This window comes from Empidonax traillii, unplaced genomic scaffold (genome assembly GCF_003031625.1).
Source record: "Empidonax traillii isolate 1590-97213 ecotype Southwest subspecies unplaced genomic scaffold, ASM303162v1 scaffold690:size337178, whole genome shotgun sequence".
NCBI classification, from domain to species: Eukaryota; Metazoa; Chordata; class Aves; order Passeriformes; family Tyrannidae; genus Empidonax; species Empidonax traillii.
In genome coordinates, this window is record NW_020955883.1 from 135,915 (window position 1) to 156,537 (window position 20,623).

General features: G+C 36.5%; 1 protein-coding gene across 1 annotated transcript in view; it reads right to left on the minus strand.

The window, feature by feature from the left end:
- Window positions 1-20,623, minus strand: part of CORIN (corin, serine peptidase) — a 114,152-nt gene that overhangs the window by 36,032 nt on the left and 57,497 nt on the right. The window contains exons 5-10 of the mRNA XM_027899838.1: window positions 19,412-19,593; window positions 10,463-10,576; window positions 6,724-6,831; window positions 5,032-5,142; window positions 4,340-4,456; window positions 1,323-1,421 (exon numbers count right to left, since the gene is read on the minus strand). Of these exons, the coding sequence (XP_027755639.1) occupies window positions 1,323-1,421; window positions 4,340-4,456; window positions 5,032-5,142; window positions 6,724-6,831; window positions 10,463-10,576; window positions 19,412-19,593 (731 nt within the window). The remainder of the gene's footprint in view (window positions 1-1,322; window positions 1,422-4,339; window positions 4,457-5,031; window positions 5,143-6,723; window positions 6,832-10,462; window positions 10,577-19,411; window positions 19,594-20,623) is intronic.

Sequence of the window (20,623 nt, forward strand, 5' to 3'; positions counted from 1 at the left end):
TGAAGGAATAGGATGAGAGGCAAGACACGAGTTGTGAAGCAGAGAATTTCAGTTACTTATAAGGAAAATAGGCTTTTATGATGAGAGTGGCATAACACTGAAACAGATCTTTCAAAACGACTCTGTAATCTCTGACCTTAGGGATACTCAAAGCTCAGCTGCAAAAGGTCATGAGCAACACGATTGAATTGGCACTGATTTGATCAGGAGCTTGAGACAGTTGACCAAAAGTGTAACCTAACTTCCTTCTAATGCTAAATGTGGTACTTAAGATTGTTCCTTTACAAAAACTTAGGCAAAGTGTTAATAGAAGCACACATAAAGCATTTATATTTAATAAAGTATCTTATATCTTTACTCCAGCAGCATCTAAAGACCCCAGCATGAATGATGCCTGTCTCTAACAAACACTTGTAGGTGGTAGTCACAACTCTAGAGAGACTATGGAGTCTGGACTAGTTGACCTTTCCATATCCATTCCATCCTAAATGGAATAACATTATCCACACAAGCTACCATATAGTACCAGACCATACCTTGCAGAGTTAACTGCAGCACAAAGCAATCACAGCTACACATTCATACAGAAGTGAAGCCAAGCCTGCTCCTGTGCCAAGGTGACCTGAATTGATGTGACTGTGTTAACAGCAAGTTTTAATTAATTCTGAATAATTTTGAATACAGTTCTGCCCCGGTTTCAAAACCTAGACAAATGTACTTCCATTGCTTGCTCACATTGCTGCACTGCACTAGCGGAAAGACAGCTCTTCAGAAGCAAGTGCACAGTTAGTACAGGAGCCTTGCATGGAGTGGTATAGTAGAGGACATAGATATGAGGATACACAGAGTTAAAGACCCTGATACTCTACAATGGTACTGATCAGAAGAACAATTCAGTTTGTCAGTCTGAATATCAAAATGACTCCTTCATAAAGGGGCTAAAATCCTCCAGACTACTAAATACAGCAGCAACATGTGGCTTTTTTTATATTTTGAAAATAAACCAGTAGGTTCTGCTTTACACTTACACTATGTAGTTTATTTTATGTAGACACTGAATGTCATTAAATGCTAAGAAAAAGTGCAAATGCAAACACCCATTAAAAATATATAAAAATTCACAGAAGGAAAAAACCTTGATATCAAATGTTATATATATATTTATGATGACGCTTTTGTTTCAACATTAGCCTTTTCAAAACTTAATCAATGCAAATGCACATTAGCTAGTAAATTAAAGTATTACTCACTGTGTCCTAACCTGCATCCTCATTATAAAGCACCCTATAACAGTGACATTATGAAGCACATAACCTACTTACTGCAGTTTGTCTGGCTGTTTCTCATCTCACAGAAAGAAGCTCCACAGGTATCAGGACAGGAAGAACACCTCTGGTCTCCCTCCTGACAGAGGGTTTGATCTGAGGGAAACAGAAATTTAGTTAATTATTTACCAAACCAACAAAAAAAATTGAAGTGTAGTGGTGAGAAAAAGCATTGTTTCTGTAACAATTATGTATTTCCTCTACATAGTTGAATAATTATCCTACAGCATTTCAAGTGTAGTAAGGATGTGTTGCAAGGAAAAAAGGTGCACAGTACTGTCCAAATTTCACTTTTCTTTACCGCTATGTTCAATATAAAAATTTATATCCCAGTTTCTGAGTAAGAGATATGGGTCTCTGCAAGACATTTATTATGACCCTCTAGCAGACTATGAAAAGTCAGGTAAATAATATTTTTAAAAGAACAATAGGTCCTAGCTGAAAGAGAATACCCTCTGAGAATTATTCTTCAGTGACATTCAGTTGATCTGCTTCTCATTTTCTAATTGTTCTTATTGACAATACAAGACATCCTGAAGAAAGGTCACCAGAGCAGGAGCTTTATTGTCCTTCTTTGACTGGTTAAAAAACAAACTACAAAAAGAAACCCAAAAAAGCCTATGGTCCTAAAGATGTATGCAGAAAAACCAAAACCCGAATTTTATCAAAAGTTTCTGTTTGCCATAGTAGTTGACTGTCTTATTTTACAGGTGCATCTGATTGCAAAATGGAACCTGAAAGGTTGGCAAAGCCTTCTGACTATCCCAAATATTTACATTAAAATTATGTTTTAAAATTGTCTCCAACTTCTTATCCCACAATGGAAGAGTTTCTCAATTCTTTAAAAATTCATGTGTCACAATGTAGATTTTTTTGATCCTAGCACAGGCAATGCTGAGTGTCTATAAACACACTCTACTCTGTGTTTGGAAGGGATCACAGAACCAGCTGTGAATACATCTATATTAGAGTTCTATTGTCACAAAATGAATGAAAGCAGTATTCTTAATAGATGCTATACCTTAGATTTCCTCAGGGTATGTAGTGAAGGAGAACATTTTTCTTATTCAGATATAGATAAAGCAATGGCCATTTGTAATCTCCATGTGTATACACTACTAGGACACAAGGTCCCTGTATCCTTATATAAGCAAGTGACAAGTCACTACACCTTGACCTCGGATTTCTATGCTGATTTCATATATTTTCTCTGTTTATAACAAAACCAATACTCCAGATCACTTTAGCCCTTACTTCTCTGACTCTGCTAAGCATATCTAGATTTTTTTTATTTGATTTGTAGGGCAGAGAAGTAGTAAGTGTATTTGTAGTAAGTGTATGTCCTATTACACTTTCTGTAGTGGCTGAAAATAACAAAATACATAAGAAATACAGTAGAAGTAAGTTAGGCACAAGAATTGTCTTCCTTTCACATTGACTTTGTTAGAAACTAAAGGTGAATGAAGTCCAAAGTCTGACAACATATTCTCATGCAAATTAGAATGGACAGAATATGGTTGCATAAAGAATTTTACTCTACACAATACTGCAAAATATTGGACAGAGCTTTTACACATTGAAGAATGAATAATACAGACAAGGAAAAATTTTATACTTTAAAGCTTTGCAGTTTAATGCCAAGCAGAAAGATCCTTTAGCATATAGCAAGATCATTAATTATCACCCCATACTATTCCTTGAATCTTGTAAGTTATACCTGTTCATCTTACAAAAAAAAAGATTTTTAAACATTCTTCAACATGAACAGGAGGAGAAAGCAGTGAAAATAAAACACACCACTGACTTCTAGCCCAGATTACGCATGAGAAAAGGAGGATCAAAGAATTCATAGTGTAAGACTCAGACTGGACATCAGGAAAGACAAAGTATAAAACCTGAACATTTTGTGAAAGTGCAGTCAGAACTGAGGACAAAACTTGGTTCTGGGTTTTTACATTGCCATAGTCAACTGAAAGAAATTTCATACAAGACCTTTTCATGATGTTGACACTAATAGCAGAGAAAAATAACTAGAAACATTATTTTCTGTGTTTCAGCTTCTCAGTTATTTTTTGGAATGCAGATATTTAAATTGCAGTAGGAAGATCTTAAGAACTTTATATGAACAGAAGGGACTGAGCAGAAATGTTTATGAAAGGATTTCTTCTAGACTGGTTTCCTAAAGAAATGAGGCTTATATAATCACATTGTATATTTATCTTATGATAACAGGCCTGTTCTACTCTAATAAGTTTTAAGTAGTTTGCACTATCACCACTACATCTGACAGCACTAGCTTTTTTTTTAACTAATAAAGTTAAATATTTTAATTTCTTTCAAATAAGATTCATAAGAGAAAGACTTCAATAATTCTTGTATTGAAGGAAAGGCTGCAATCTGAACCTGTACCTTACCAGAAGTAAGATAATTACGTGTGAAAAATAACTTCAAATGCTGAAATTCATCATAACATGACAACTTTTATTTCTGAGTGTCTTATGGAAACCATGTTCTGGGGCTCAAGAAATTGTGTGGTTTCCTCTTCTCTCATACAGTCCATTATAAGACAGTTATCAAGTAGCTGTGAAAATTTATACTGTCATATATTTTCCCTTAGTCACACTAAATCATTAGTTTACTAATGGAAAGATCCCTTCTCTGATTCCCAAGTTGTGATAAAAAAAGGATTTTCATGAGAAAATTCCTCCTCAAATGACACCAATTCCTGTGACAGTAGATTCTGACTGCTCCAGGCAATGTGAATATGCATTATTTCAAGCAACAACTGATCATGTCAGATAACTAAATACTATGCTAAATATCACCTCCATTTCTTTAACTTTTTATGTTTTTAAGTACTAATAATAGTCTGCTTACAAATTGCTGGGTGAAAGCAGACACCAACCAGCCCTAGCAAATGTTATTCAAAAGACAAGGAAATTTGTCAGACAGCTTCAGAACATAGAAGTCAATGGTAGGTTTGGAAAGAAAAGTAAAATGAGGCATATCCTTACTTTCATTGCAGTTTTCTTCATCACTTCCATCTTTACAATCGTTATCTCCATCACACTGGAATGCACTAGGAATGCACTGCCCATTTCTGCACTCCACGAGACCCTGGCTGTGACATGCTAGAGACAACAAAATAAAAGAAAGACAATATTCTGATCAACTTAGGTTAATGAAGGTCTGCATTAGTTTTGAATATTATCCTAAAGTTATTTTAGGAGGAGCTGATAACACTGCTCAGCATTGAACATCAGGAGACATTTTTCATTATGTTTTCAATACCCTAGAGCTGTGTTGATATTTAACTACAGAAACTGGAACTACAAGTCAGGTATTAGCAACAGGCTTATATGAAGACTCAGCTTTTCAAAAAAAAAAAAAAACAAACAAAAAAAAACCACATAATTTTTACTCATATAATGGGAACATTAAAATTAACAAAAAGCTAATTCTGTAATTAACAAGAAGCTGAAACACAAAGCAGTGTACTTCTCAACAATGGCAACACATGTTTAATTTGCTGCAGCTGTCTACCAGAACAGACATTTGTCAAGTGTGAACTTCTGAAATCAAATAATCTTACAGTTTTTCCTCACAAGTAAATATACTACTTATCCCAAATTTTTTAAATTTAATTTTAATTTCAATATTTTTTTTTAATGGAAGAAAAAATAATTTAGAGATTAAGAGAACTTACAGCAATTTATCTCATCTGATTTGTCTATACAGTCATGGTCACCATCACATACCCAATCAGCTGTTATACATCTTCCTTCTCCACACTGATGATGTGTCACTGGATTACAATCTACATAAAATGTAAATTTGAAGAAAAAAAAGGACACTAAATTATCATTGGTGTATTTTATATTACTGACCAATTTCTCTATGCCTATTAGCTGATCATTTCTTATTAAGGAGCCATTTTGCATTAGTAATTTACATCTTCTGTACCTGCAAATTTTTTTGCAGATGGTAGTTATATATGTTCTTTATTCTACTACCTACATAGATAGTGATGCACTCCTTCTATCTCTCAGGTGCACAGCTGTTACCATTTGCAAATAAGGTTCTAAAATTTTTTAAGCACATTTAAAGATCTTGTTTATCATCTCATTGAACGATTTTCAGTTAGCCAACATTTTCAGCTGACATCAGACAAAATAATTCTGTACATTTACCTTTTTACTAAGACATTGAAAAAAATAAATTATTGACTTCAAAAACTATGTTTTTTGCATGCACTTGGAGGTTTCTGTAAGAATCAACTATAAAGAAATTATTTCAATCTGTATCTTACTCTTTCTACCTGAATGCACAAATAAAGAAGCGCATTCTGTTGAGAAGGATCAAACCAGCACCCTAACTTTTCACCAAAATAAATACAGAGCATAGACATAGTTCAGTCTTCCAAATCTGCTATAAAAACCACTTACAGACTGTACAAAAACTTAGATCTTAAATTATATACAGAAAAAACTATATCAAGATAGAAATTACAGGAGTCAGATTAATGTTTAGAAAATATAAATCATCATTAAACAAAGATGATTTATGAAAAAAAAAAAAAAAAAAAAAAAAAAAACAACTAAACACCAAACAACCAAAACTGACAAAAGAGTAGTGAAAGATCTTAGAGTGTGCTTAATTTGGAGCAGAAGTATAAAACAAATCTCAGGGCCTTGATTTTTAGTTTTTAAATTCTTTGTATTTTCATTAGAAAAGCAAAACGAAAAAAAGTAAGAAATAATATTTTAGCTATTAAATAATTATTATAGAAAACTGAATTTTTCTCAGGTGTACTACCAGGAGCAAAAGTCAGTAAAAATAAGGCTTTCAAATTTTTCCAGTGTTTACATGTGAAGATTACTCTCTTTTATGGCAAAACTCCATTGTTTCTCCTATGAAAGTTACGTGTAGGTAGATAGATAAATATAAGGAGTCAGAACATGCAGAGATGATTGAAAAGAGAACTTGAAAGAAACAGAATTTAAGAATTTTAAATTCACTATGAAGCTTACATAAAAACAGTTCAGCCATAAAACGGTTGGCATCACCAGAGCGTAGCTCTGTATGGCTTGCTTTTATCTCAGTTAAATTCAGTGAAGCTAGCAAGGAAACAACCATAACATCTTTTGGATTTAGTTTAAAACAAATTGAAAATTGTAAAATTTCTTATACATAACACTACCTTCAAGATTTGGATTAACCTGGAAGTTTCCTCTAAACCTTTTCAAATTGCATATAGAATTTGTGAGCTGTTTTCACTTTGTCCAAATAAAATAACAGTAGGATTTATTACTCTTGTTGTAGTTTAAGAGAAAAGATGACTGGGTAAGGCAATCCTGACATCTTAAAGACTTTAGAAAAACATAAAACTTCCATTTACCACAGTTTTGTTCATCGCTAAGGTCTCCGCAGTCATCATATCCATCACAAACAAAAGTATAATTTAGGCATTTTCCCGTGTTGCAACGAAATTCATCATTACTGCAGTCTACAAAACAAATTTTTGTAAAATGTTAAAATTACATTGCAACATTCATGTAAACACTAAAACTGACTAAAACAAGATTAGCTAAAGACACACTACAAAGATCTGCATTAATACTGGTGTGTATTAGTTTACAAGAATCGAATATGGAAGAATATGAAAAATCAAAACAATTTTTAGATATTTCTTCTCTGTTTCTACCAATTGTTTTTTTGATTGATGAGGAGAAAGTTCCTCTGCTTACACATATGGACCAAACTGTTTGATTAAATTATACACATAAAGTTCTCAAGAAAGGTTGTGGGCTTCATCATCTAGATTACTAGGACAGTCTTGAGCACCCAACGTGGCTGTTAAACGGGACTGAGGATTCTAACAGCAAAATCAATATCCCTAGACCCTGCTTTTGAGCCTGCCTTTGATCTTACAATGGTTCAAATGAGCTTCATGCTTTATACAGTTTTGAGCTCAGTTTTGGTGTGGTGTCTTCTTATCAAGGAATTCTTATCACTGTCATCCCTAAATCAATTAAACTTTCTTTTCATGACTGAAGGCTTCAGTAAAACCCTGACAGATATTCTCTGAGAATATCCAAAACACTTAAATACTCTCAGGTTCACTATAAACATGGACTCTATGTTGCATTAAGACAGTAGGTAGAAGAGAAATCAGGGTTTGTGGTGTCTGGTCCCATTAATATCTTTTGATTTCAAAGCACACAGTTGGGAATTGAGTGACCTAGTTTCACTGCCTTCCTCTAGGCTTCTCCTTGACATGTAGCTTTCCAGGGAGAAAGCCAGGATATAGAACGCCGGGGAATCTTTCCTTCCTGCTGAAGTATGCCACTGGAACCAGGGAAGTCCTTTGTGCTTCTCTCCTCTTGGCATGTGACTCTTGTGTTCATGATTGCACAGTGGTCCCACTTTGAAAGCAGGGTGTCCTTCTAAGTGTATTACACACTGACAGGTGCAAAACTCTCCCAGAAGGTGCAGTGGGGTTTCTATCCCTTAAGATCAATGTCAGCCAAGTGTTTCACCTCCTAGGTGAATGCACTAAGTTTCTCAAGGTTTCACCAACCTCAGCTCTGGAACTTGAACATGAATCACTTCTTCCCCTTCCCCCACAGAAGTATTCATACTTTCTAAAAGTTTCATGTCATCTTAGAAAGTGCAAACAGAATTTATAGCATAGTGAGCTTAAAATCAGACAAATTGTGCATTGGTCTATTTCTCAGTTCATTCTCCATACAGCAGGTTAAGACATTTAGTTCAGATAAAGTCACCTGCACAGGGAGAGACTATGTCATCCCCATTGTATGTAACTTTATAACTAAAAAACAGAGATGTCTCTCCAAGCTGATGGCATCTAAATGGGTATACATGCAATGGGTTTGAAGCTCTGGATGTGGAAGGCCAGTCAATGCTCACAAACTAGCAGATTTCATTGACAGATGAGTTAGATCTTCTAGACTTGAGAAGGGAGGAGGATAGTATCAGGCTTGATCGCGACAAGCTGTAGGATGACACACTGAGGTTAGAAGGACAGGGTGCTCATGAGCTGAGGGATGCAGTGGACACTCCTGAAGGACACCATCCAGAGGGACCTGCTGCACATGGATCGGGGCAACTCCTAGTATCAATACAGGCTGGTTAATGTTGGACTGCAAGCAGCCCTGCCAAGAAAAACATCGGGGTACTGGTGGATGAAAAGCTGTACATGAGCCAGCAACGTACATTTGCAGCCCAGAATGCCAATTGTATCTTGGGCTGTATCAGAAGCAGAGTGGCCTGTAGGTCAAGGGAGGTGATTCTGCTGTGATTCTACTCTGCTGTGGTGAGACCCCACCTGGAGTGCTGCACCCAGCTCTGGTGTCCTCAGCATGGGAAAGGCATGGACCTGGGTCACAAAAATTATCATAGGGATGGTACACCTCTTCTTTGAGGAAAGGCTGAGAGGGTAGGGGCTGTTTATCCTAGAGAAGGAATGGCCTTTCAATATTTAAAGAGGGCATATGAGGAAGATGGGGACAGACTTTTTAACAGAGTCTGTTGCAATAGGACAAGGGATAATGGTTTAAACTAAAAGAGGGTAGATTTAGATTAGACATAAGGAATAAATTTTTAACAATGAGGATGGTGAAACACAGGGACAGGTTGTCCAGAGAAGTGGTAGATGCACCATCCCTAGAGATACTCAAGATCAGGTTGGATGAGACTCTGAGCAACCTATTCTATAACTTAATGAGGTGATTTAAGACCTTGAGAGGGGCATGGACTGCAAGAAACACAGCATCTTTTATCAGAGAAGCTTTCAGGAAAATAAGTCCTCCTTCAGTTTTGCTATTCCTGCTATGTAGGTCAAGAAAGTCTTACGTGACTCCTCTCCTCAACTCCTACCAAGTATCCTAATAAAAGACATCCTCTGCACAGAAAATTAAAAATCATTAAATAGACAGGCATTCTTTTATAGGTAATCTTAGCTCGCAATCTTAGCTCATGAAATTTATGCTCGTTTTTTCAAGACATGTAAGATATTCTTTTGTTACTAATTTGTTATTTTCCCATTTCTAATGGAACTTGAGAGCCATATTCTCATAGGCATTTTTAAATTTTTTAGCTTACAATAAATCTAAAGCTAATGCTGACAGGAAAAATAAAACCATACAATACTTTTTACATAACAGACATTATCTCAACCTCTGTTAAATAATGGAGGCTATTAAAGGAAAAGCAAGCTCTAGCCTCATTCATACTGAGACCAGGAGGAAATTACTGCCATCACTTATTCCTTGGAGTACCCCAGATAAAATCTAGCAACAACTTCCTTAAAAGTAGCTTTGTGAGTCTTGGAATGCACAGGCTATTAAATCACTAATAAGAGCAAATCTTTTGAGGTGAGTGTAAACTGCTGTTTCCAAAGTCTGAATGAGCAACAATGTTTTGTGGCATCATGTCCTACTATAGTCATTATTTATTAATTCTCCCACATTTTCCTTTTTTCTTTCTTTTTTATTTTTTTTCCCTTCTCATCATTTTCCTACCATACATTTGCTCAGCTTTTCTAAAAGTGTATCTAATCCAAGCACATTTTTGCCCACACAAAAAAACACATAGGAACTCTAAAGTTGTTCACTAGCACAGACAGATAAATAAGAAATTAAGTTAACACATACATATATTCATTTTTATTTTCTACTACACCAATATACTGGGATTAATTTAAGTAAGTCTCATCCAGGGTTGAGACAAGAACTTTCTTAACGATGGTTTTGCATCTACTCTAAAATCAGTGCCACGGACCAGGAAAAACCGACAACTAACAGTTTTCAGCTGATTACTGGAAGCAGTCCCTTACAGATCCATTTTTAAAAAAGCCCCCCGACACCTCTAACTTCCACGCAGCTCCTTGCAGAATATCTGCCTCAAGGCACAAAATTTGTTAGATCAAAACCACATGCTGTAGCCTGAGTGAGCAAAGGTAAACAGAATCAATGGCAATTGACAAGAGTCCAAATGTCAATATTTGCAAATACTGTGCAAAGCTCCTATTCTGTACCAATAGCCTTCCTTAGTGTTCAGGTTTCCCTGAATGGTTTCAGTGCTTCAAAAAACAGTGCCAGGTTTAAGAAACTTACTGCAATGGATCTCATCACTCCAATCACCACAGTCATTGTAGCCGTTACACTGCAATTTCCCTGGAATGCAGATCCCACTGGCACACAAGAAACTCTCCTCTCCTCCACACAGTGCTGCAAAAGAGAAGAAAAGGCAGAATGGGGAGAAAAATCATTAGTATCAATAATACAAACTTAATGCTACTTTAAACTGATATTCAAGATTAAACTGATAAACTGATATTCCAGATTTCCCACAGGGAGGAAATGTCACTGAGTGGAAGAAGGTCAAGAGAAAAACCTGAAAGAAAAATCTCAGTTTTTGAGATAGAACCAAGCCATTTAAAACTGCTATCAGTGAATGACCCATTTTAAAAGATCTCAACAGACCGTCATGAAAAGAGTATTACACGTGTTAAATCTGCCCTTGGGACTAAACAAGGAGTCTTTATCATGTCTACAAAAAAAAGAAAAAAATTTCTGCTTAGGACTGGCCTTACTGTTTAGCAGTGTGATATTCTTCACAATTTGCCAAACTACTAGGTAAACAGTGGATGCTGTGAGGTACCACTTAGCACTGGACCTGCCTAAATATGTGTTTTTCAAAAATGACACATAACTTCAGCTTGCACTGACTGCAAGTGAAACTATTTCTCTAGATTTTTAATTTTATTTGTCGTCCTAAAACAGCACTCCTTTCTATCACACTATAGCAATGGATATTCACACTCACACCCTCAGCACCTTCATTATTACTTTTAACTTTTGTCAGCAGGGGATTATTTTTTCCCAACATATTTGCACTCTTTTCTAAGCCTGAAATATTATTTTATCATCCCCAAGCAACAGGGCAATCTTAAGACTTAATCAACTGAAACACACACCCTTTACGAAAAATTTGTTTGCAATAAAAACTTAGGAATAACCTCAAAATCTTTTCTATTACATTCCCAGGTGTACTCTCCACTTGGACAGCACATAGTTTTGATTTTGCAATACAAACATCATTTTCTAGGTGTGTAATGGGGCCGTGTTTATTGCATTGAAAGCTGCTCATACAATGTATTTTAAAGAAGGTTTCTAACTTTACAGAAGAGCGCCCAAAATACTAAGAGACTTTAAACCAGAAATTTTCGACTAGTTTGTGCCATTTAATCTTTTGACTCTTAATCAGAAGCAAGATAGGTCAAAGCCACCAGCATCATCCTTTTGCACATCCCTGTGCTGTGCTCCTCAGTAGGTTCCCTCACAGCACACTGTGGGGTTGGACAGGTTTCCTAACTTCTAACCAAAGAGCTACAGCCTTACCTGTGTTCTACCAGTTTTGGAAGGGTACTACAAACTGCAAAATATGATAGTCTTAAAACCAACATGAGATTCAATAGCACTCACAGTCTCATTTTACAGGTGACAAAAATGAGGTAGCGAGATATTAAAGTGAAAGTTATAATGAATAATAACATAATTTGACCAATCTAAGACACGCTACTCTGTGTGATTTTTTTTTTCCTGTAAAGACAGATGTTATTTTACATGTTCAAAGAATTCTTGCCTTTATTTGTAGCTGCAAGAGCATGTTTCAGTTGCAAATAAACTCCAGCTATACAAAGAAAGAGTCCACTTTTTTTCCAGTGCCTTGCTGAACATGGTGAGTGCAACGGTGACAGGGAAGAACATCATTCCATACGATAAAATCACACTTTATTATGAGCCGATGTTTGTGTTTCTCCAGTTTCCTGCCTTATGCACTGCACTTCCCAATTGCTACAGTCATTAAGCTCTACAGAGGCCCCTAGATACAATACACTTCCTCAGTATGGGCTTTAGTTCTCTGGAGACGAGTATTCATCACTCAGTTATGTCAGGTAAAAATAGAATATGATAACATAATCAAAAGATTGTAATTTATCGCACAAAAAAGCATCTTCGACGTTGGAAAGGCAACTTTAACTGACTTGGTAATCTTACATTCTTATAACTTGGGCTTTTACACGGTTTCCTGCATGTTTGAAAAGGAAAACAGCATAAATAGCTCAAAAGGAACCATCTTGATTTGCTTGCAGATTCCCATCAGTACTAAGCAACAGTGATGGACTTCTACCTGTTGCTTGAATACGCCAATTTGGCCTGGGAGAACAAAAGTAAACAGGAAGGATATTTAAATGTATGTAATCATTTTTCTTACATATTAGAAGAGCAAAGATTCTGGGGGTCCCATACTCATTTCTGGGCTGTGAACAAAAGTGTATGCTAGCATTTATAAGTCATTCTGACTCCTTAATGCATGCCTATCTTGTTCTGCTCCTACCCCAAACCACCTCTCCATTTCTTCATAACTACAGTCAGTATTTTCCTATTTGTTTTGTATGTTATACACACACACACAAAAAAAAAAGAAGACTGAAATTACTATTGTTTCTCTCGGTTTTAGCTTATGGAAGCAATCAGAAGGAATTTTTAGAAACACTAATCTCACCTCTTGCAGTCTTCTACTACGTGATGACTGGATATGTTTGGTCCAGTCAGTGCAATGAGAGCACACACACTTTGAACAGTATGTCCAATGAATTTAACTTCTGCTTTCTATCAAGCTTGTCCAAGAAGTTTTTAGTAGGTTGACAATTCAATCAGAATTTATTGGAAATTATAAAAGCCTTGTCAAATGCTGTAAAACAAACATTTTTGTCGGATGTTGAATCTTGATATTTGGTCTGAAACCTAGAGGATTTAGTTATGCAACCATTTATAAGACTTTCTTGAACACAGGCAAATGGCTGCATGCTCACAAATGCTGGGACTGCTTGAAACAAGGCGGCAGCAGCAGCAGCAAAAGAAATAATGCCTGAAATAGCTGTCCAAAGTAAGAGAAGTATGAACCATTCCACTCAAAATTATTAAAAATTGCAAGGATGTTTTTCTAAAGAAATGTGCTGGAAAATGTTAGTTACTGATACCTCTGTAAATAATTCAAATATTTATTAATAAAATCATGCAAATATATATATACCTGAACTGCTGAAGAAGAAAAAACATTAGGTAAAAGAAGTCCAAAGAAAATGGAAGTAATCCTTCCTGACAGAGAAATTTCCTTGTTGTAGACCTTACCCAGAAAGATTTACAATCTGGAATAGCTTCCAAAATCCCTGACTAAACACCATGGGTGGTAAAGAGTGCATTAATTTACCTGTGTCTGGTGTACTATCAAAAGTGACTTTGAGGAGGCAAGACCATTTATGTGCTGTACTTCCCAGCGAGATTACTGGAATGTCATCTATAGAAGATTATGTGAGCAGGTCCCTGGAATGCTGCAGACAGCACAGACTGAAATAAACATTATTTTACCATCCTCAAGATCTGCATTTCAAGGTATAACAACAGATAAAGCATTCTACAACTTTGAAAATGACCATGGAAAGTGATGCTAATTTTTTTCAAAGTGGAGACAACATTCACTATCTAATGCTATGGAAGAACTTAGGAGGTATTAAAACAATCAAAAGGCAATGCTCTTCATACAACGCTTTGATAAGCTGGAACACTTTGGAACACAGTACTGTGGATGCTAAAACATACATAGATCCATAAAACAAAGGGACATATTAATAGAATAATCATCTATGGTGGGTCAGAAGTTACAGAAAAGTCCTTGAATCTCAAACCGATGGAAAATGCAGAAGCGTTCGGGAAACTATTGTCCCACTGTCTTGCCCTGTTCTCCTATTCTTCTCTGTGCATTTGATTTTGTCAGCTTTTGGAGTCAGCATTATAAGATAGATGGACTCTTCATCTGCATCTGACCCAATATACAATAACACAGTGGGACACTCTATTCTCTTGCCTGCAAATTTTCATCTCCTGCTCCCTATACCATATGTACCCTGCAGTACAGTGTATGCATCTTGTTCCTGTCAATTCTAGAAATTTTTGGTAATAGGATTATCAGGGAATTAGAAAAGCTGGTAACTCCTTACCCCCAGGAAATTGCTCATTTCTCTTTTTCCTTATGATGCAAAACCCTGCGGGAGAAAGAAGACAAAAGACCTTTCTCTTTCACTCAAGTGATACGGTCTAAAAAAGGCCACATAGGAAACTCCAAGCTGGAAAAGAAACAGGCAAAGAACAGGAATACAGGCAGAGATAAATGGTGGAGGAGGCAGAACAGGAGAATAAAAATCAAAGAACAGAAGAAAATGTACTGCAGTGTCAAAAGAAGTAAAGAATGACTGCTTGCAGGAAATAGTTTTTTACACTGTGAATGTTTTCTCACATGAAAGACCACCACAATCCTGAAAAACCTTTTGTCTCCTTCAAAAATTATTCCACTATTCCCGTTTTTGCAGCTGGTCAGCATCAATGTTACACATACACAGATCCTCTCTCTGTTCTTTTCACTGCATTAAGTAAATATAAGGGCACAAAAGAAAGATAGTATCTTCCTGTTTTTAAAAGCTTCTTCTCAAAAACCCCTCAATTGGATGTATTTAGCTTCACATTCCCTATAGAAAAATAAATACCTGGTTGCAATCAGGAATTTCAATTATCTACTCAAAGTTATTCCCCTAAGTTAATACCAGTGTGAACCTAGGGGTGAACTTATTGCAGCCTTCCCATACCTGAAGGGAGCCTGCAAGAAAGATGGAGAGGCACTTCTTGCAAGAGCATGTAGTGACAGGATAAGAGAGAATGGCTTCAAACTGAAAGAGAGTAGGTTAGGATCAGATATTAGGAAAAAATTCTTTTCTGTGGGAGTGGTGAGGCATTGGAACAGGTTGCCTAGAGAAGTTGTGGATGCCCCATCCCTGGAAGTGTTCAAGGCCAGGTTGGATGGGGGTCTGAGCAACCTGGTCTAGTGGAATGTGTCCCTGCCTTTGGGAGGGCAGTTGAAACAAGATGGTATCTAAGGTCCCTTCCAACTCTAATAATTCTATGGTTCTGTAACTTGTTAAAAATCCCATGGCTATAAAGTGCAGTTCAGGCCACTTATGCATCATTTTTGAACAGAAACAGAAATTCATTCATAATGCCTCTTTTGTAAAAATACAGAAGTGAACATTTCCTGACAGCTCTATACTGTCATTTACATAGTTTTGTTTTATAAACAGCAGAAGCATCATATTCACTGCTGCTTTTGAAAGCATTTTACCATTTAAATTACAAAAAAAATAACTTCAGGGCTCTTGTGAGAGCTCCATGTTAATCTAAGTCAGATTATTGTATTGCTTTATTTCTCATTCAAGATACTGTGTTTTTTTTCTCCATGGTTTTAACCACATCAGTTATGCTGGCTGGTCAAATCAAGTCAAATAACAGAGTTAGCCCATTGTCAGTTGAGAGAGAGAAAACAGAGCTGGAATATTTCTGTGAGCAGGGATATGACTGGCAGCTCTCAGAGGGTTTCCCAGATTTCTTTCCCCCAGAATGCATCACTGGTTTCATGGGGAATGAACAATTGATGATGCCTCCTTTTCACTTCCTTACAGGTTTTAGAGACATCTGGATCTAGTGATATGGTTTAGTGGTTTAAAGATTATGGTGGTAGTGCTGGGTTGGCAGTTGGACTGGATGATCTTAAAGGTCTCTTTCAACCTTGATGATTCCATGGTTCTATAATCAAAACTCATTAGACCTGTGAAACCAGTTCAACCATCTATCTTAAATCTCTACAGATGGATTCTTACAACTATTTTCAGAGTAGCTGATTTTCTTACCCACTGAGTATTCACTTGTCACTTGTTTGAAAGGATAGCAACCTGAATGACATCAGCCTGCAGCCCTGCACCTTTTTCTCTGTGACTCACTTGGCACATTTGGATGGTTTTATAATGACACATGGCTCAGATTTTCCAGTACAATCAGTACACCTATAGTCACACTAGGAACGTATTTCATAATAGATTCTCCACAGTGCACTCAATTTGCAATGTTCATGGAAGAAACTTCTAGACAAAGAGATAAATGCAGCTGTATTTATGACACATGAATCAGTAGGTATCCACTACATAATGCCAATTCTAACTGATAAACATTTTTCAGGAAAGTTGGTAAGGGACCCCAGGATAAATGCTCTGGATTCTAACTAGAGCATGACTCAAGCATATGTTCTCCAACAGAGCTTAGAAAGCCATCTGAGAGTCAAGGACTTTTTTGAGAAGTGATAATCTTCAATTCAGAAAATGTGGAGGATATATTTAGCCACAGTCAGACAAAAATAATCAAGAGAAAAATTTGTTTGGGATTGGGTTACACTGTACAAGTATCTATGGAACAAAAAGGTATAACAGCCAGACCAAACTAAGTTTTGATAAATACAAGAAACAACCAAAGACACAAAAGAGAATTACAAATTATATTCCCCTAATGAGAAAAAGCAAGATTCAAGTCTGTAATCTTTGCAGTTCGCTCACTACCAGACAAATACAAATCCCGCCATACAGATTATGGAATAATCGCTAACCATGCACTGTCCTAACTAACTTTTTCTCTAGGAGTACTAAATATATCATTTTAGCCAGAAGATATTCTGAAAATTGAAAGTTTCATAAGTCAATAGTGTCAGTCAATCCCTTCTGGCTTGATCTAAGTTCAACTATCTATATTTTGTGGGGCTTTTGAACACTGACTAGATATAATTTCTCAAAATTTAATAGGCATATTCATATCATACCTTGTATTCATTCAGTCCATGTGCCACACAGGCATGAAACCCAGGTCTCTAATATTGTATTGCTTTTTCAGAATTACACCTCATTCTATGTCCAGTATGATCATGCTCAATTAATGATGTGATAGTCACTCACTGCTCATGGATAGTTACTCTTACTGTTCAATGCATAACCCCTTACCATACTTGCATGTTTATTTATTCTGCAGTTTCTTACCTTATTATTTCAACCTGCCATGAAAAAAAATTATTGTACTCCTTATTCCTACAGTGTTCATCCCTACCATAGCAAAGGCATAACCAAACATGATTATAACAACTCTGTAAGCTACAGGACAGCTGTATTCCAATTTTACAAAGTGAATTTGAGGTATGGAAAAAATTGCATTTTTATAATTACTTGCTTACAGTTCCCATTTGAAGAGATCCATTAGACCTAATTTTTTTCAGCACATTTAGCATATTTTTATATTATCCAGTTAAGACAGTTCTCAGTGGCTTTCACTACAGCAACTTGCACAAAATCCCACAGGAACCCAGGAAAACACTAGTAGACAATGTTCAATTTTCCTGGAAATCATTCAACTGCCTTCAACAAGACACAGTCTTTTGTATGTTTCCCTACCTAATCCATTACAAAAGTTCCCACAGGGGAAGGTAGGTATGGACAACAAACAGCCTCCTTTACTTCATGACCCCTCAAAATACAAAATAACAGACAGAGAGAACCCAACCAGTAAAAAGACTTAGTCCAATAATTTAAGACTATAGCATTATGTATACCTAGGAACTGCAAGGAGGTAACCCAGGATATACAACCTATCTTAGTTGCAGCATTAACTAAAATTCAAAGATTGAATGTATAACCTCACTGATATTTTAAGATAGTTTTGAAGTATAACTTCTTTGTTTCTTAAACAAAATCAAACTGCAATTTTCATCATATAATTTCTTACTGTTTATTGTCACCCAGAAGTCATTAACAAAGTTGAACCCACAGGCTGACCGTACAAGCCTTTGTCACTTCAGCTCATGAGACGATGCATATCAACAGTGAAGTCTCAGATGGCAGCAAGGGAAAAGGCTAAGTGCTCTCAGATGTGATCTCACCTAGATTTGGATCTAGAGAACACAGGAGCACCTCTGAGGAGATGGAAGTTCCTTGTTTTTAGAGATGGGCTGGAAAGCTGCCCAGTGGAAAAGGTCCAGCAGTGTGCCCAGGTGGCCAAGAAGGCCAGTGACATCCTGGGCCTGTATCAGAAATAGTGAGGTCAGCAGGACCAGGGCAGTGATCATCCTCCTTACTAAGCACTGGTGAGACCACACCTTGAATCCTGCATTCAGTTTTGGGCTCCTCGCTCAAAGAAAGAGATTGAGGTGTCAAAGCGAGTCCACAGAAGGGCAACAGAGCTGGTGAATGGTCTGGAGCACAAGTCTTATGAGAAGCAGCTGAAGGAGCTGGGGGTGTTTAGCCTGGAGAAAAGGATGCTCAGGGGGAACCTTATTACTCTCTACAACAACCTGAAAGGAAGTTGTAGCAACGTGGGGGTCAGTCTCTTTTCCAAGCGACACGACAGGTGAAAATAGCCTCAAGCTGTACCAGGGGAGGCTCAGATTGGATATTAGGTAAATTTTCTTCACTGAAAGGGTGGTAGTCAGTCATTGGAACAGGGTGCCCAGGGAAGTGGAGGGGTCGCCATCCCTGAAGGTATTTAAAAGACGTATAGACATGACACTGAGGTACATGGCTTAGTGGTGGACTTGGCAGTGCTGGGTTAACTGTTAGACTGGATGACCTTACATATCTTTTTCAGCCTAAATGATTCTATGACTTTATGCAGGGGCATATAATGACCATGCCTTTTGAAAAGTCTACACCTTGAACAGTTTTGGGCTCATTTTTACAGCAAGGAGAAAGGAGATATACTTCAAATTTGGTCTATGTATCAGGTTCCTAATCCAAATAGCAAACCTGTATTTCCTAGAGCTTAGCAAAGAAAAACTCAGAAGAACATTTTCAAAGATTGTATTACTTTTCTCCTACCTTCTTACCTCACAACAGCTCCGAATTTTTGATGCAAAACAAAAAAGCCTCAAATCAACCCAAGTCTGAAAATAATTCAGACCAAACAATTAAAGTACAGCAAAACTATAACCGACAACCAGACTTTATCACAGTAATATGAAGGGAAATAATAATGTCACAGGAAATAACAATTTCAACACAGAGCTTTTCCTACACAGTAAAAAAATACATCATTAAATAAGAACTCATTAACATAGTGTAACAGTTAAGAATGGAAACATACAGTGCTTTCCTTTCTCTTGGTGTGGTGAGAAGCATACCCTTGTAGTGGTATCATTTTCAGGTTTGTTTTGGAATTGGGAGCACTTCAGGAACTCTGGCCAGGAAGCATTTACCATACCCAGGACTGGTTCACAGCCTTCTTTTGCTGCCTCACAAAATGTCCTGCAGGGCAAGAGGCCTCGACTGAAGAAAAGAGACAGAGAACAAAATTAAAAACTATTATTACTGTAGTAGATTGTGAAAACTTTTTAAAAAGAGAAAAAAATAATAATAAACACTTTTGAAAAATTTTGCATTCTACAGAGCCACTCTGAAAAGCTGCCAAATCTTCATTTTTCATTGGAGGTGACATTATCTCTTGACTTTCAGGCTAAATTTGGGCCAAAATCAGAATCAGAACAGTTTCTTAGACTGGGAGAACCCACCACAGATATGCACAGCACAGAAATAATTCAGAAATTGCCAGACTTCTATAGCACAACTACACTGTGATCTAATAAGCCAAGCAGAATTTGCAGTCTCTAGAGAAAAACTGACAAAAAAATCAGAAAACATGGAATTATCCCGCAATTGCTGCAATATTTGGCCCAGTTTTAAAGTTCAGTCATGTGTGCTCCATAAATTAAGTACTTCTAGATAGTGATCAAGTTTAGTATGGACATATTGCTTAATTTACTGAAAGATGAAAATAGTATTAAAAATCTCCATCTTGATTAGTCTTATTTACAACTACTCAGAGACCAATAATTTTAAAAGTAAACTAGTAGATCTGTGGCAATCTTATCAGAATTGATTTGGTGCCAGTAGCAGGCACAGAAGCAGGTTATAACATATTAAGCTGTGATTCTGCTCTTCAGGATTTTAATTGAAAAAACTCTTCCTGAAAATGGAGTTTGACAAAAGAACCAATATGTGACATATTTTTAACTCTCGTTGGTTTTCCTCCAACTTAAAGTTCATACTTCAGATATTTTGGCTGCATACAAATACCCAAATTAAGAATCATATGACACCAGAAGAAATAAAAATGTTCTTTATCGTTTACTAAAAAGTATATTAAGGGTAAAGAGAATAAATAGGGGTTATAAATTTGTATAAGGTATCTTTGGAGAATCTACCAAAAGAGTTTTATGTCAAATATTCATTGAAATAGATATACAGTATATACTCTAAAACTATCATGGTAAATGATTTTAAGTTTCCAAAGAGGCTG